Source organism: Amyelois transitella, chromosome 13, assembly GCF_032362555.1.
Source record: "Amyelois transitella isolate CPQ chromosome 13, ilAmyTran1.1, whole genome shotgun sequence".
Lineage (NCBI taxonomy): Eukaryota > Metazoa > Arthropoda > Insecta > Lepidoptera > Pyralidae > Amyelois > Amyelois transitella.
The window spans coordinates 726,025-743,366 of NC_083516.1; the positions used below are offsets into that span (position 1 = coordinate 726,025).

At 36.8% G+C, this 17,342-nt stretch overlaps 1 protein-coding gene across 2 annotated transcripts in view; it reads left to right on the forward strand.

Annotated features, from left to right (window-relative positions):
* LOC106133168 (protein halfway) overlaps positions 1 to 16,980 on the forward strand; it is a 36,963-nt gene extending 19,983 nt beyond the window's left edge. Inside the window, exons 2-11 of one of the 2 annotated variants that reach the window (XM_013332803.2) lie at positions 1,320 to 1,415; positions 3,372 to 3,555; positions 8,540 to 8,665; positions 9,548 to 9,586; positions 10,740 to 10,940; positions 11,398 to 11,573; positions 12,089 to 12,274; positions 13,124 to 13,282; positions 13,997 to 14,101; positions 15,030 to 16,980. In XM_013332803.2, the coding sequence (XP_013188257.2) occupies positions 1,320 to 1,415; positions 3,372 to 3,555; positions 8,540 to 8,665; positions 9,548 to 9,586; positions 10,740 to 10,940; positions 11,398 to 11,573; positions 12,089 to 12,274; positions 13,124 to 13,282; positions 13,997 to 14,101; positions 15,030 to 15,308 (1,551 nt within the window). In that variant the 3' untranslated portion in view covers positions 15,309 to 16,980. The remainder of the gene's footprint in view (positions 1 to 1,319; positions 1,416 to 3,371; positions 3,556 to 8,539; positions 8,666 to 9,547; positions 9,587 to 10,739; positions 10,941 to 11,397; positions 11,574 to 12,088; positions 12,275 to 13,123; positions 13,283 to 13,996; positions 14,102 to 15,029) is intronic. The other variant, XM_013332804.2, reaches the window with a different exon arrangement.
* Positions 16,981 to 17,342: the final 362 nt, after the last annotated feature.

Here is a 17,342-nt window from a genome sequence, read left to right on the forward strand (position 1 = left end):
GATAACAATTACTTTATATATGCCGTGTGGCTCCCGGCACCAATACAAAAAAGAATAGGACCACTCCATCTCTTTCCCATGGATGTCGTAGAAGGCGACTAAGGGATAAGACTTACAAACTTGGGATTCTTTTTTAGGCGATGGATCAGCAACCTGTCACTATTTGAATTTCAATTCTATCATTAAGCCAAATAGCTGAGCGTGGCCATTCAGTCTTTTGAAGACTGTTGGGTCTGTCTACCCCGCAAGGGATATAGACGTGACCATATGTATATACATATTTATGTGACAATTACTTTTTATTGATGTATTTTAGAGTGGGACTGTTGAGTGTAATCCATTTCATATCACCTTGAATATTATTCGAAATAATAACACATCTTTTCACGTCAATGATATAAGGTAGTTTGCCAAAGGAACGTGCTTGTAAAAATATACGGCAATCGTAGAAACGTTTATTTTTAGTTCAGTTTCAATGAGGAGTTACCGGCGGCCGAAAGTAATCTTTAGTAAAAGTCTTCATGGCTACCATACATACATACATACATATGATCACGTCTATATCCCCCGCGGGGTAATCAGAGCCAACAGCCTTGCAAAGACTGACAGGCCACGTTCAGCTATCTGGCCTTAAGATAGATTTGAGATTCAAATAGTGTCAGGTTGCTAGCCCATCGCCTAAAAGAAGAATCCTAAGTTTATAAGCCTACCCTACCATGTGGCTACCATTCTACTAATATTATAAATGCGGAAGTTTGTGAGTATGTCAGGATGTCATTTTGGATGTTTGTGACTCTCACGCAAAAACTACTGAACCCATCACGATGAAATTTAGTATGTAGGTAGCTGAAGACCCAGAATAACATAGGGTACTTTTTATCCATTAGTTCCCGCGGGATTGATAGGGTTTCCATGCGGACGAAATCGCGGGCGGCCTCTAGTAGATACATATAGTCACGTCCATATCCCTTGCGGTGTAATTAGAGTCAACAGTCTTCGTTCACCTGTATGGCTTAATGATGGAATTGAGATTCAAATAGTGACAGTGTTGCTTGCCCATCGCCTACAAGAGAAATCCCAAGTTAAGGTATAAACATTTCCCTTAGTCAACTTCTACGACGTCCATTGGAAAGATATGGAGTGGTTCTGTTCTAAAGTGTCTGAAATCACACGGCAAAAGCTTGAAAATACTCGTTAAAACGTACGAATCAAGAACGTACGTACTTAGACGATTTTGGTAAAAAGATGCTTGCTACAACATTTCAAAACCCTAGGAAACGTCGTAAAATTTGTTAAAAAAAGTATTTTTATCGTTGCAGGTAACTGTTTGGCTGCTCGTGTTCTACCTGTCCCTACATGTCCCGGTCACGGAGACAAGGGTAGACGACTTTGAACAACAGGCGCAAGCCAGAGAGGTAGGAAAAAAAATTGAATACAATTTTTGACGGCCTCTGTGGCGCAGCGGTAGTGCGCTTGTCTGTGTCACCGGAGGTCCTGGGTTCGAATCCCGGCCAGGGCATGACGAGAAATTGTCCTGGGTCTTGGATGTTTATGTATATAAGTGTTTATTATAAAATATAGTATCGTTGAGTTAGTATCTCGTAACAAATGTTTCGTACTTACTTCGAGGCTAACTCAATCTGTGTTATTTGTCCCGTATATATATTTATTTATTTATAATATACCTAATAAAAAAAAAAAAGTTATTTTTGTTAGTTTCATGTATGCGGATAATGTGGATGACCGGGCCAGATGATTTGGAATAGTGGCAGATGAGAGCTAGTAGATAATAAACTGTAATGATATTGGAATAAAAACAAAAGTAGCTTGATGTAACAATATAATTTAATACTTAAGGTTACGCTCTTCGAAGATTCAGATAACTGCTGACTTGTTAAAACTATTTTTTAACAGATATTTACGTATTTACGGATAAAAGATAAATTTAATTCTGATCTGGTTTCGTTGTTATAACGAAGACGTCAAAAAAAAAAGGTTAAGATTTTGTTATATTTATGAAATATAGTAGCGTAGTCTTTGATTGGCAAGGGGAAAGATGTAGTCTCTGCGTACCCGGGAAGAAGGCGTGATTATATATAAGTATATTAATTGATTTATTTTGAGAGCGTAGCTAAAGAGAGCTATGAATGTGGATGAAGCGAAAGGAGTATGCAGAGATCGTGGCAAGTGGAAAGATGTACCTAGTCTCTGCCTACCGGGAGGCGTGATACGATATTTTGAACTAGGCGATAACGATTCTCAATAACTCTGCAACAGGAGACGATGACAAAGCTATGATTTAATTGCCAGGTGTTACTCGCTTCGCTAAAATACTGTGACGTCACGGCCAACGCTGCCAAATTGAAAACGCAAATAAAACTGCAAGTTCTTATTGTCAGATAATGCAATTTTCATTTTTTGTTGTTGTTCTATTTGACTAAATATAAACCAATTTTGTCATAGCTTGCTCATAGTAATACGAGTAAGACATAAATTCTGTGCTTTTGAATTCAAAAGTTATTTTTTTATCTAACGCTTTATTTCCTATATATTTTTTTTAATGCAGTTATTTCATTGTTGATTTCAATTATGCTCAGTTGTCCCTGTAGCGATATAATACGCCACAAGTCTCAAAAATAAAAAATAAAATCACGCAGCGCTATCAGTCAAAAAACAGCGAAAAACCTAAATCGCGTAAGCAAATATTTCACGGATTGGAGGATCTATCTATGAAAAGTATGCACAATGAATAACAGTAGCAAATGAAAAGATGACGCCTCTGTCTTCCATACATACATACGTACATAAAATCACGCCTCTTTCCCGGAGGCAGAGACTACCTCTTTCCACTTGCCACGATCTCTGCATACTTCCTTCTGTCTTCCGCTCTAGGTAAAAGCCGTGATATATACACATTGACATTTACACAGTGACATTTAAAACAACTGCATCCTTTTAAACATAGACTATACCCATGCTTCTGAGCCGTTTGAGCATATTTTTATTTAAATTTAACGTCATCATTTTCACATTTAAAAAACCCTCAAAAACTACGTCACCCGCTTTAATACATACCAATACTACAAAAAGAAATTAAAACTAAACATGTAAATAAATGTCTGAAAAATTAATTATTTTTCTAGTATCAAGATCAAGTAAAGTACAGAGTTGTCGAGATCGCTCAGCTGAATGAATTGTGTCGTTGACCTCTGAATCTTACGCGTCGTTTTTTCGTACTTTCTGAAATATGAACCGATAATTTTCTTTTAACGTTTTTAAATATCCTTTAGTTGAGTACACTTAACAGTTAAATTTATGCAGTTGAATTAAAAGTCACCCTGTATAATAAATAAACATCAAAAATGTTACAGCAACCCCCCGCGTCAACCCAGCGCCCGGAGCCGCCGAACCAGTACTTGAACCACGGCAAATGTTTCCACATGCCCCGGGAAAAGTGTCCCCCCCCTGCCGGCACCTGCACGCGGGTCACCTCCACCTCGGTGTTCTGCTGCGACCTGGACAGCGGCAGGCTGAAGGAACACCTGTACACAACTAGTAAGTCTTATTATTATTACTTTTATTACTTATTACTTTTAGGGCAAATTACACTGATTGAGTTAGCCTCGAAGTAAGTTCTTTGAGACTTGTGTTACGAGATACTAACTCAACGATACTATATTTTATAATAAATACTTATATAGATAAACATCCAAGACCCAGACCAATTAGAAAAAGTTCTTTTCTCATCATGCCCTGGCCGGGATTCGAACCCGGGACAAGGCAAGCGTACTACCGCTGCGCCACAGAGGCCGTCTTATTAACTGGCAAGTCTCTTTTATTGGCAAGTCAAAGTCTTACTGTCGTGTCGTGCGGTTCCCGGCACTAATAGAAAAAATGAATAGGATAACTCTGATGGGTGTCGTAAAAGGCGACTAAAAGATAGGCTTGTGAACTTGTTCGTCTTTTAGGCGATGGGCTAACAACCTGTCACTATTTGAATCTCAATTCTCTCATTAAGTAGCTAATCGTGGGCTATCAGTCTTTTCAAGATTGATGGCTCTGTCAACCCCGCAAGGGATATAGACGTGATTATCTATATGTATGTCTGTACTTTACACTCTGACACTAGGGTAAGACGGATCTTATCACAATGATAAGATGAAAACATCAGTCATAATAACCTATGCAACTTATTAGTGAAGGGACCTTTTAAGGTCGAGTCAAAGATAAAGATTAGAAATTGACACTAGACTGACCCGGATTAGAAAGGTTTTATCTGTGACCCGGATTTATTGACATCGCAATAAAATAGGTAGGTACTTTAGATGATAAAGAAGCAATTATCATTTCCTATGTAAAGAATAAAATATCTACATACTTTTTTACTGAGAGAACTTATAGAATACTACATATAATATAACAGCTGTGCCCGCTTCTTCGTCCGCTTGGAATAGTTTTTTTGGGCATCATTGAAGCCCTCAAGGATGAATAATTTTCCCCGTTTTTTTTTTCACATTTTCCATTATTTCTTTGCTTCTTATAGTTGCAGCGTGATGTTATATAGCCTAAAGCCTTCCTCGATAAATGGTCTATACAACGCAAAAATAATTTTTCTATTCGAACCAGTAGTTTCTGAGATAAGCGCGTTCAAACAAACAAACTCTTCAGCTTTATAATATAAGTCTAGATAAAGTACAAAAAAATACTTATTTGATTTTTTTGATGATATTAAGCATAGACACAGACAAAACCTTCAATTCAGGACTACATACAATTTTATTTCTGTAAATTCCCACAGGAAGGAAGCGTCGCGCAAAAACTAGTCGTAAATAATACTAGTTTGACTAAACAAAAAACCTGTACACACCTATATTGCAAAACACATCATTCCATAATAGAAAAGTACTATGACCTTTAAGTAGGTCGATAAGTTGATGAAAATGCCAAAAAATTTATTAATATCCAAATTAGAAACATGTTCACCTACTTAATATGGAAATAAACATATTTTAAAGTTAACTAAAATAAAAAAAAATGCAAAATAGACGTTTGACAACTATAAAAATCTGTAAACACAGTCATGGTACAAATTATAGACTTTAACAGATGAAGCAGATAGTATCGCCACAGATTATTAGCAAACTAGCTGTGCCCGCGAATTCGTCCGCGTGGAATAGTTATTTTGGGTATCATTGAAGCCCTCAAGGATTCACATTCTCCATTAATTCTTCGCTTCTAATAGTTTCAGCGTGATGTTATATAGCCTCGAAGTAAGTTCGAGATTTGTGTTACGAGATACTAACTCAACGATACTATATTTTATAATAAATACTTATATAGATAAACATCCGAGACCCAGGCCAATCAGAAAAAGTTCTTTTCTCATTATACCCTGGTCGGGATTGGAACCCAGGACCTCTGGTGTCACAGACAAGCGTACCTACTACCGCTGCGCCACTGAGGCCGTCAAGAAGACGATTGCACACACAATTTGTATACATACATACATATGTTCACGTCTATATCCCTTGCGGGGTAGACAGAGCCAACAGTCTCGAAAAGACTGATAGGCTACATTCAGCTATTTGGCTTTAAGATAGAATTGAGATTCAAATAGTGACAGGTTGCTAGCCCATCGCCTAAAAAAAGAATCCCAAGTTTATAAGCCTACCCCTCAGTCGCCTTTTACGACATCCATGGGAGCGAGATGGAGTGGTCCTATTCTTTTTCTATTGGTGCCGGGAACCACACGGAAGACGATTGCGCACACAATTTGAATAATTACAATTCTCTTAGACAAATTAAACTGCTAAAGTTCTGTGTTCTATATAATTTGCATGCATGCATAATGTTGCAATCGTATGCAACTGCATTCCGTAGATAACGCGAGAACAGCGCGCTTTGAGCCGGCTCCGGTCTCGTTCTGGTTCTGAGTAGATTGCAAGGAATTCGCATTTGATATACATACATATAATCACGTCTATATCCCTTGCCGGGTAGACAGAGTAACAGTAGCATTTGATATACACATCAAATATATAATACGTAGTGCCGTGTGGTGACCGGCACTTAAGAATATGTCGTAAAAGGCGATTAAGGGACAATTAATATCGTCTACAGAAAGAATCCCAAGGATTCGTCTACAAGAAGAATCCCAAAGATACTTCTTGTAGACGACGGGGTAGCAAACTAAAATTATTTGAATCTCAATTCTATCATTAAGCCATAAAGAAGAACCTAGCGTAACTTATAGCGGCTATAGCGGAGAAAAGGCAATTGGATGTGCAACCATGATCCAATCAGGGTTAGATCCTGCAAAGGTTGCGGAGGTCAGACGGGAGTCGTTTCTTGTAAAACCTGACTCACCCGATCCAGCTTCATGGTCAAAAAGCAGCATCCCGGTCACGGGAGGGGAGGATGTAACTGGGACTAATGCTATAAAGAAGGTTTTTGCATACTTAGTTAAAAACCCCATCAAAATCGATTCAACGAAACACGAGAAGATCGCGGACATACATACATTATACAAGTCAAACAAAGAAATACCCTTGTTTTTGAAGATACGACCCGCATAGTATTAAAATGACTATTCAAAACGATTTGGCCAGATATAATATTATGTAGATCTGGCTAGAATCAAAATGTCAAATCGAGAAGTAAAATGGTGGTGCCTTATGATTAATTTGATTAAACAGTTTTTTTTTTTTTTTTTTTTTTTTTTTTTTTTTTTTTTTTTTTTTTTTTTTTGACAAATTACACAGATTGAGTTAGCCTCGAAGTAAGTTTGACACTTGTGTTACGAGATACTAACTCAACGATACTATATTTTATAATAAATACTTATATAGATAAACATCCAAGACCCAGGCCAATCAGAAAAAGTTCTTTTCTCATCATGCCCTGGCCGGGATTCGAACCCGGGACCCCCGGTGTCACAGGCAAGCGTACTACCGCTGCGCCACAGAGGCCGTCCAATTAAACAGTTGCAGTGATCGTTATTAAAAAGTATCTAAAATTATATAATAATAATCTATATAAAATTATTCAAATAAGTAGGATAGTTCTGTACCTCTCTTTGTACAAGAACATTATATTTAATTACAAAGAAAAATTAATACCTATATTTTTTTATTTGATGCCTTATTTGCTATTATATTTATGTATCATTCGCAATAACCTATAAAAGAATGAGCAAAATTAAAACTAAAATACATACATACATACATATAATCACGTCTATATCCCTTGCGGGGTAGACAGAGCCAACAGTCCTGAGCGGACTGATAGGCCACGTTCAGCTATTTGGCTTTAAGATAGAATTGAGATTCGAATAGTGACAAGTTGCTAGCCTATCGCCTAAAAAAAGAATCTCAAGTTTGTAAGCCTATCCCTTAGTCGCCTTTTACGACATCCATGGGAAAGAGATGGAGTGGTCCTATTCTTTTTTGTATTGGTGCCGGGAACCACACGGCTAAAACTAAAACTACTTATAAAAAAAGATGATTATAAACTTAAAACAAATTTGCAAATTTACAAGAAAAATAATAACACAATTATATAAATAACAACAAAAAAAAAACACAATCTCTATTCAATCTCAACGTTGACTTCATAGCAAGCAGAAGAGCCTTGTCAAGCTTGATTTTAATACTATGTCACTGGCTGTATCTAGCTATTTCTAATCTGTGGACAATGCATTCCATTGATAGCGGATGCACACATTGCTAAGCTTATCTCAATCTGATGCAACGTGGGTCGAATAAATAAGGACGTTTTTAAGAATCTGTCGCCATTAAAAAATGTGAAGCAGCATTGAACGAATTATTTTGAAACAAAAATACAATGTAGGTACCTACCTAAGTGTGAAGGTAGCGTGCCAGTGTCCGTGTGTTTATGTGCTAACTTTGTACTTAAAATTCCCATTAATAAATGATATTAGAAATAAGACACATTAAAATGAATGGACCTAGCACGCCACCCTGCGGTACACCAAATATTTTAATCACTTAGTATTTAAATTCTTAATTTACATGGGCTCTTATTAACTTAAAGTACCTCTATCTTTGCCCTACTACGGGGTTAAACTAAATAAGACTACACTTAGAACTTTGGCATTAATTTTACCTTAAATTGCTTAGAAAGGAAAGCGTTAAAACTGTTGTTGCTCCAGTCTCGTTAGTAAATAAATTGCTTAATTAGAGTGCCAATGTCAGCCCGAGTATTTACGATTACGACCATGTGGGTGGATTTATACCCTGTGATTTATTAAATGTATGTTATGTTTTACCTACTGTCTAATCATAACGCATTCTATAGTATTTTCAGTTGTTGTATTAAAAACTGGAATTATCATAAATATGTACGAGTATGAATTGTCTAATTATTTGATAATTTACATGTTGTTAAATTAGTAATGGTGTCAACTGAGTAAATTTTTTGGGGAAGATCTAGAGTTGATTTTAAACTTATTTATTAGAGGAGATCACAAAAATAGAAGTTATAGAACACACCGCCTAATGTCATCCTATTTTCTTTACAGTGAACCAAAACACCACCAATCTCCACATCCTGAACGCTACAATCGACGAGCTGGACGTCTCCCAAGCCGTCTTCAGAAGACTAAAGTCCATGGCTCTCACTGATGGGAACATTGGGAAGATAGTCGGTGAGTTTGTAAAATCTTTTGTCTACTTTGGGGGTATACTCATGAACGTTGACAAGACGCATTTTTTATCTTCTCTCTCTCTTTTTATCTTTTTGGTTAAACTCAGAGTTAGAGGGAGAAGATGAGAAGCCATGTCAACGTTCGTAAATGTCACCGCTGAATTCCTAACATTATTTTTCCACCAACCCTTGGTTCTACCGATCTTCCGACCTGAATAAAGCGAGGTGTGCGATGCTCTCGCTTTTGCGACGCCTTCAACAGCGTGTTGACTACCTTCGAGTTTTCTGTAGTATAAATTAAGTTCTATAATTTTATTCGACTGAGCCACTAAATTAAAAGATGAATGGTAATAAGCTGGGTTGGTACGGACACGTCATGAGAAGAGAGGAAGGTCATGTTACTAAAAGAGCTTTAATTGTGGAAGTGGTTTAAGAAATAGGGGAAGAAGGATAAAGAGATGACAGAACAGCGTAAAAGATAGTATGAGTAGAAAGAGAGTGAGGGAAAAAGTGAGAAAAGGTAACGACAAAGAATTTTATTTGACTGAGCAGCGGAAGTATACCATCTATGTTTTGTTTCTAACTTATGTCTTAGATAAATCTTTAGCTATCAAATATTTTGTTTTCTCATCAGTCAACTCAACTCAGCAGTCCCATATGCAGATTCCGAACGAATCTATCTACGTTCTTTTTTAAATATAACGATTGTTTTTACCGGGAATGCGAGACCACAAATTACTTTCACGAAAACCACTGAATATTTCGCTAAAATTTGACATCAGATAAATTCAACCTAAAAGAATTTTGAAGACCTATCAAATTTCAATATCTCGCGTATATTGACGATTCTGAATGAATATGCTTATTATTTTTATGATCTCAGACAGCGAGGAGGAGGCATTTCCCTGGAGCAAATACGGAAGTGAGTGCGCAATATTTGTGTCAACACTGGTGTTGTTTTTAGTGACGTCCTTTAGTTTCTCTCTTTCTTATCATTGTGCTGTGTTCTTCTTGTCAACATCTATTTCTTTCTTATCAACATCATTAATTTGCTGGTTAAGTTTATTTGGTAGCGGTTTAACTTTGGTTTAATCTGTACCTCCTTCGGGTCAACAAATGTTATGTCGTGTGGTCCCCGGCACTGTAGAATACGACCACCCATATTTTACTTATGAATGTCTTAAAAGGCGACTTAATGAAAGGTAAATAAACTTGAGATTCTTTTTTTAAGCGATGGGCTAGCAACCTGTCACTATTTGAATCTCAGTTCAGTATTTTCTAGACAGTTATCTCTGTCTACCCCGCAAGGGATATAGACGTGACAATATATATATATGTATGTATGTTTTTAGTGCTTTCACTCTTCATTCAGTGTCTGTAAAATCCAAAGAAAATGTGTGTATCCAGGCCATGGTTCCTTTTGTTTTACGTGTGTCTATTAATGTTCGTTTTGTTTTTGTTTTGCTTCAAAGATCAGCATTATCACGCTATGATGGACTGAAATAACTGTTCTATTCTCATATGTATGATTGAACATTCGTTTTGGGGCAGGCATTTGTTGATTTTGACATAAATACGTACCTAGAGGTGTTAAATTGTGATCGGTGTATCGTGCGAAACTTGTTTAGTAAATTTAGCTTTAAGATATTTACCCATTTTGTAGGCATTTAAGAATAGGACCACAATAGGACACACACACCATATCTTTACCATGGATGTCTTAAAAGGCGACTAAGGGATAGGCTTATAAACTTGGGATGCCTTTTGAAGGCGATGGGCTAGCAACCTGTCACTATTTAAATCACAATTTCATCATAAAGCCTTACAGCTGAACGTGGCCTTTCAGTCTTTTCAAGTCAAGACTGTTGGCTCTGTCTATTATTTAAATGCAGTTTTAAGGAAAGTGTTCGTTACATTAAGAATGTTATATATACAATGTTTTTATAAATTTTACCGTTTTCAAAATAGGTGGAAATCAATTGGAGGCAGTTCTAATTGTACAAAAGTTTATACTCAAAACGAACAAACTTGTCTTACGTTAAATTTATAGTTCAACTCTACTCTTATGATTCCAGGTCAATTCCCGAAGTACTCAGCGCTGGCTTGCCTGAACATCTCCAACAACAACCTGACGAGCGCCAAACTCCAGCCCTCCATCCAGCGGCCCTTCGCTTACCTCTTCAACCTGACAGTACTGGACGCTTCTGCCAATAACCTGACCGAATTCCCGCTGAGTCTGGTGCAGAGTAACAGGAAGATTATGGTGGACTTATCAGGTTAGGAAAAGAGTTTAAGGCAACTAAGGGACAGGCTGATAAGTTTGGGATTCTTCTTTTAGGCGGTGGGCTAGCAACCTGTCACTATTTGAGTCTCAATTCTATCATTAAGCCTAATAGCTGAGCGGGGCCTATCAGTCTTTCATTACTGCTGGCTCTGTCTACCTCGCAAAGGATATAGACGTGATTATATGTGTGTATGTAATAGAAGCCTCTTTCCCGGAGGGGTAGGCAGGACGACAACATCTTTCCACTTTGCCATGATCCCTGCATACTTCTTTATCTAAAATCCCATTCACCCCTTCCTCAGTGAATTTTGGAACACCTTGACTTTCTATCACCAGCAAATTCTTCTTCATTCATTAAGTCAAGTTTTTCTTTTAAAGGCTTTTATAAAAACCGATTTCACCAACGAACATATTCAAGGAATAAATAAATGATGATTAAACCATTTCAGGCAACAGATACCTTCGCTGCAAGCATTTCCAGAAGGCCATGGAGACCACCACCAACACAACATCCCTGGTCACGTTCCTCAATTACAACGACACGTACTGCGCCTTGGACCTGGAATTCAACTGGTTCAAGGACGTGAAGATTGTGCAGATCGACCATCTCAGGATACAGAAGGAGGTAGGTATTTTGTGCTGTAATTTTGTTCTTGATATAGCCATATTAATTTAAAATCACAAGATTGCATACAGGTCAGAATCGTAATCCTCCATTTTGCATCGCCGTAGTCGGGTAAAAAGGAGAAACACTAGAGAGTACGTATGTGAGTGCCGTGTAGTTCCCAACACCAATATAAAAAAGAATCATCATCAAATCTCATTCCCCTCTCATTCTCATTTGATTGTCGTAAAAGGCGACTAAGGGATAGGCTTAAAAATTTAACATTCTTATTTAAGGCGATGTGCTAGCAATATGTCACTATTAGAATCTCAATTCTATCGTAAAGCCAAACAGCTGAACGTGGCCTATCAGCCTGTTCAAGATTGTCGGCTCTGTCTACCCCGCAAGGGATATAGACGTGACTACATGAATGAATTTTTAACATTTTTTCTCGACGACCTACATAAAACAACCTCTATTTTTAGGTACTTTTTAATAAGGCAATACATACTTTTTTTTTTGTTTTTAATTCCCAGCTAAACGTCAGCTGCAGCAAAATAAAGCCTGCCAACATCAACTGCACCTGCATCAGGGAGCGGCTGGAGCTGATGGGGGACGACGTCACGAACCTGGTGGGGGTGGACTGTTCCCAGCGCCATCTAACGGTGATGCCCACGGACCTACCGCCTAATACCGTCAAACTGAACGTTTCTTACAATAATGTGAGTGTTCCATTGACTTATTATAAGATAATGTTACACTGCAAATTAAGGACGTCCTGGTAAAGGGTCAGGTCAAAAGTACCCGAAACCGCCGAGCTTGCATGAAGAGAGTTATGAATGTGGATGAAGCAAAGGAAGTATGCAGAGATCGTGGCAAGTGGAAAGAGGTAGTCTCTGCCTACCCTTCCGGGAAAGAGGCGTGATTTTATGTATGTATGTTACACTGCACCCGCTGTCATTAAAAATCTGGATGTCAACGAGAAGTCTGGAGTTGATGGAGAGTGAGGTGGTGAAGACTAGAATAGAATAGTTTATTTTTTAAAACTGGATACAAGGTATCACTTATTGACGTCACTTCATTTAAATCTAATTATAACTACTACCGCTTCCAAAGCTCACGTGTAGAATAAGCGGCGGAACAAACTACACTGCAGCATTTTCACCGGTCGTCAATTTACAAATATAGATAATCTTAAATCTCAAATATTCAAATTTCATATAAGTCAATTAATCACAACAATGTATTCTCTCGTCCAAATTTTTATTCTAAGTTTGAATTGTTGTGAAGTTGACGTTGTTGAAGACAATGCTGCAGTGCAGTTTGTTACCGCTTCTTCTGCACTGACGCATTGGAAGCGGCAGTAAACTTAGTTTTAAGTAATTTATTTGACGTCAAACCAATGTTGTTAAACCAAAAGATATGACAATTATTAAGTGAACTATCCCATAATAATGAATAAAAGGTTTTTATTTGAATTTGAATCCGTTGTATATTCATACAATTTCTAACAACATCATGAACAGTTTGAAGGTTACTAACCTTTTTGTCTTCAATGTGTTCTTTGACAGATAACCTCTCTTCAGACGGTGGGTGACGATCCCACTTACGAGCACCTCCGGCAGCTGATCGTGGACTACAACGACATAGAGAATATAGTGGAACTGGAAGGCACCAAGTTCATAGAGAATTTCATATTGTTCTCTATTGGCTACAATAAACTAAAGACCGTGAGTAGTGTTTGACATTTTAAAAGTAATAATGTAATGTATTTCACAAATATAAGGTATAAATTCATATATTAAATAATAATTATTAATTAATTTCTGAAATGTATTCTATAGACTATAATTTTAATAGTAATAGTTACCTGGTCTTATAATATTGTTGTAATAATAATAATAAATGTTGTTGTACCTAAATAAATAAATAGACATGTCTATTCGTTTTAGAGATCAGTGAACTTATACGCGGACGTCTTCTCTTTCTAGCTTTGAGTTTACTGTAGTGGGAGAAAGAGAGAGGTGCATATTGCCTTTTGACGTTTGTGAATAAGGAGGTGGGTTGCTGCCATTTGGTAGCAAAGCGGAAAAAAATATGGCGGCTTTCCTCTCAATTATCAAGAATACGTCGTTGTAAATTTTAAACATTTCGTTTTGTGATAAAAATTACTAACTGCCCTTTAGTTAGTAGTTAGTTTCTTGGGATAATATTCTGCTACAGCAATAAGATTCCCAAGGACGTTAAAGTAACTTAGACAATAGGGGAAAATAGAAATAAATTAGTACGAGATAGGACGACAATCCATATGTAAATGCTTGTTCAAAAGTTTAACCCAGTAAAATTAAAGGATTGAAGAGTTATTTTTATCGGTATTTTACAAGCCGCCAAACCTGAAACTAAATTCTAAAATAAATAAATCATCACGGATTTGTTAATTTCAGATACACACGTACATTTTGTCTAACCGCTTCGACACGACTGTGCCCACGTTCTCCATCGCGGGGAACCACATACCCTGCGACTGCAACACTGAGAAGATGCTCAAGGTATATAGTTTATTTCATCACTAAGAGTCTCAGTATTACATACATAAAATCACGCCTTTTTCCCGGAGGGGTAGGCAGAGACTACCTCTTTCCACTTGCCACGATCTCTGCATATTTCCTTTGCTTCATCCACATTCATAACTCTCTTCATGCAAGCTCGGCGGTTTCGGGTACTTTTGACCTGACCCTTTACCAGGACGTCAGTATTATGTTGTAAAAAACTTTATGATTTATCTCAGCAGCTGATAATCTAAAAAAAACAATGAAAGTTCCAAATATAGACTTTTAAGACCAACGTACCGATCAGTCAGCTAAGCCAACGCCATTACTATATTATGCAAAGATATGAATTGGAAAAGTACCGTGTGGTTCCCGGCACCAATACAAAAAAGAATTGGACGAGTCTATCTCTTTCTCATGGATGTCGTAAAAGGCGACTAAGGGATAGGCTTACAAACTTGGGATTCTTTTTTAGGCGATGGGCTAGCAACCTGTCACTATTTGAATTGCAATTCTATCATTAAGCCATAAAGCTGAACGTGGCCATTCAGTCTTTTTAAGACTGTTGGCTCTGTCTACCCCGCAAGAGATATAGACGTGACCATATGTATGTATGTATGAATTGGAACGTTGGAAAGGGACGTTGAAAAGTCAGGTCAAGAGTGTCAAACATCGAGTTCGCATTAAGAAAGTGATGAATGTAGACGATGCGAAAGATGTATGCATGTATTTTAACTAATGAGATGATATAGTCACTGCGTACCCCTTCGGGAATAAATGACGTGATTTTTTTTCATTTATTGTCACTGCATTAACACCGTCTATTTTCCTTTCTTTAACTAGTGGGAAGATGTCAATGCCTACCCCTTCGGGAATAAGAGACGTTCATTTATTGTCACTTCATAAAAACCGTATATTTTCCTTTCAGCCGTGGCTACAAGAAAACTTAAAAAACATACCCGATTACAAATTACTAATGTGTACCAACAACATGGGCCCAGTGGTGGACCTTGTGGAGTCCCACGTCTGTCACACCCCCCGGGACTGGACCGACTACATCTACTACATCATAGGCCTGGAGGTCCTCGTGTTGGTCCTGCTGATAAGCAAAGTGTCGTATGACTACTGGATTTTCAAGACAGCTGGTTATTTACCGTGGCCGGCGAATAAAATGCCAAGGCTGCCTTGTGATTGGCTGTGCGAGTGACCTTGGGAATGTGACCTTGATGGAGTTTCTTAAAGGTTTCCTTAAGTTGACCTTTCTGGCCTGAGGCTGTTCTGTGATTGACTTTGGTAAAGATTGGCTGTGTGTTTGACATTGGTTTTTTTTATGATGATTCATCCTGTGATTAATGAATTGTAGCTTAAGCTTTTGGCATTGTAAATGTGACATTAAATTGTGTCTAGAAACTAAAATAGGTCACATAAAAATAAAACTAAAACTGTAGCAAAAGAATCAATGAAGAGGAACTTAGATTTGATCGTCTACAAAGAGATGTGATTTTTTTTATGTTTAAACGTTGAATTATGAATCGATATAGTTGAGTCGATTTAGTAAATTGTGGGTGAAAATTTTAGTACATTTTAACTTTTAGACTTTTCTAAAGAATAGTTATACACCTAGGAATTTTCTTCGGCAAATGAATATTAAATCGACTTATACAAAATATTAATTTAAAAAATGTTATTTAATAAATCAAAAGTATGAAAATTAAATAATAATTAATTAGTAAATTTTATGAAGAGTTTTGTAAGAATAGTTTTATTGAACACACTTAACTGACCATAAACCTATTTTTGCAAATTAATCAAAAGGAATGTCATGTAACCATAAGAGGAACAGGGTCAGAATAAAAAAAAGTTTGAATTTATGGCATGAGTAGTTATTCTAAAAATAAAGCTGCTTCGATAGTTTTTAGATGAATCTCCACAAAATAAGTCTCGATTAACGTTTCTGACCATACAAAAGACGTAAATAAAAATATTTGTAAAGTCAATGAAGTGTTTTGAAAGTTTCAAAACTACGGTTTTATTATTGTGTGGATTTATAATAATAATGTTGCTACTTGATAAAAAAAAAGAAAAATGTAGAGGCTATAATAATAAAAAGAAAATTAAAATAAAAGAGACATTATTTGTGTATTTAATGCAGTATGGAATGACCAAATGATGTAAATATTAATATTTAAGTGTGGGTTAGACACTTAGAAATAAAATTTTTGATTTTATTATGAAATACACTAAATTACGAGGCTTTTAAAGGGATTTGAAGATTTTAAGAGGAAAAATATATGTACATTGGTATTTTTACATTTTCAGTAGTTAAAGGTAGTTAGTATATTTTAGCAAAGTTGTATGAATCGTCCAATCCCTTTCTTGTTTAAGAATTAAATCTATATTTCATTTAAGTGCCATATGTATGGCTGGGAATATCTATAAATATGTTGTTTTGTGCGTCTGTCTGTACTGTACCACTCGACTCATTAGTCTCGACTCGACCGTCCACTCGTTAGTCGAGTAATAATTTCATCCGAATAGTAAGGAATATACCGCGCGTGGAGTGGAGTGGACAAATAGTTTTTATAGTTATGCCGTGCTCAAGTTTAAAAGCGGTTAAATAACATTTTGTCCATAAAAAAGGAGAAGGTTCTGCCTAAATGTTATTTACGGTGTTCAGTTTATCACAACAGGGACAATTGGTTGAAAAATAAATAAATATGATTTAACCGTCTTCTCTTGAGCGCGGTTAAATGGTAACTTAAGTTTCGTCCAGTTTATACCTACTGTTTAGAATAAATGGCTATTTTTGTATAGAATTAAATGAAGACTGTATATTTTGTATGAGTTTATAATAGTGTTATTATAAAGACATTTTTGAAGATTTGCTTTATTTATTTTTTACTTTCTAGATACATACATATACATAATCACGTCTATATCCCTTGCGGGGTAGACAGAGCAAACAGCCTTGAAGAGACTGATATGCCACGTTCAGCTGTATGGCTTAACGATAGAATTGAGATTCAAATAGTGACGGGTTGCTAGCCCATCGCCCAAAAGAAGAATCCCAAGTGTATAAGCCTATACCTTAGTCGCCTTTTACGACATCCATGGGAACGAGATGGAGTGGTCCTATTCCTTGTTTTTTTTATTGGTGACGGGAGCCACACGGCATCATTTTTACTTTCTACATACATATGATCACGTCTTTATCCCTTACGGGGTAGACAGAGCCAACAGT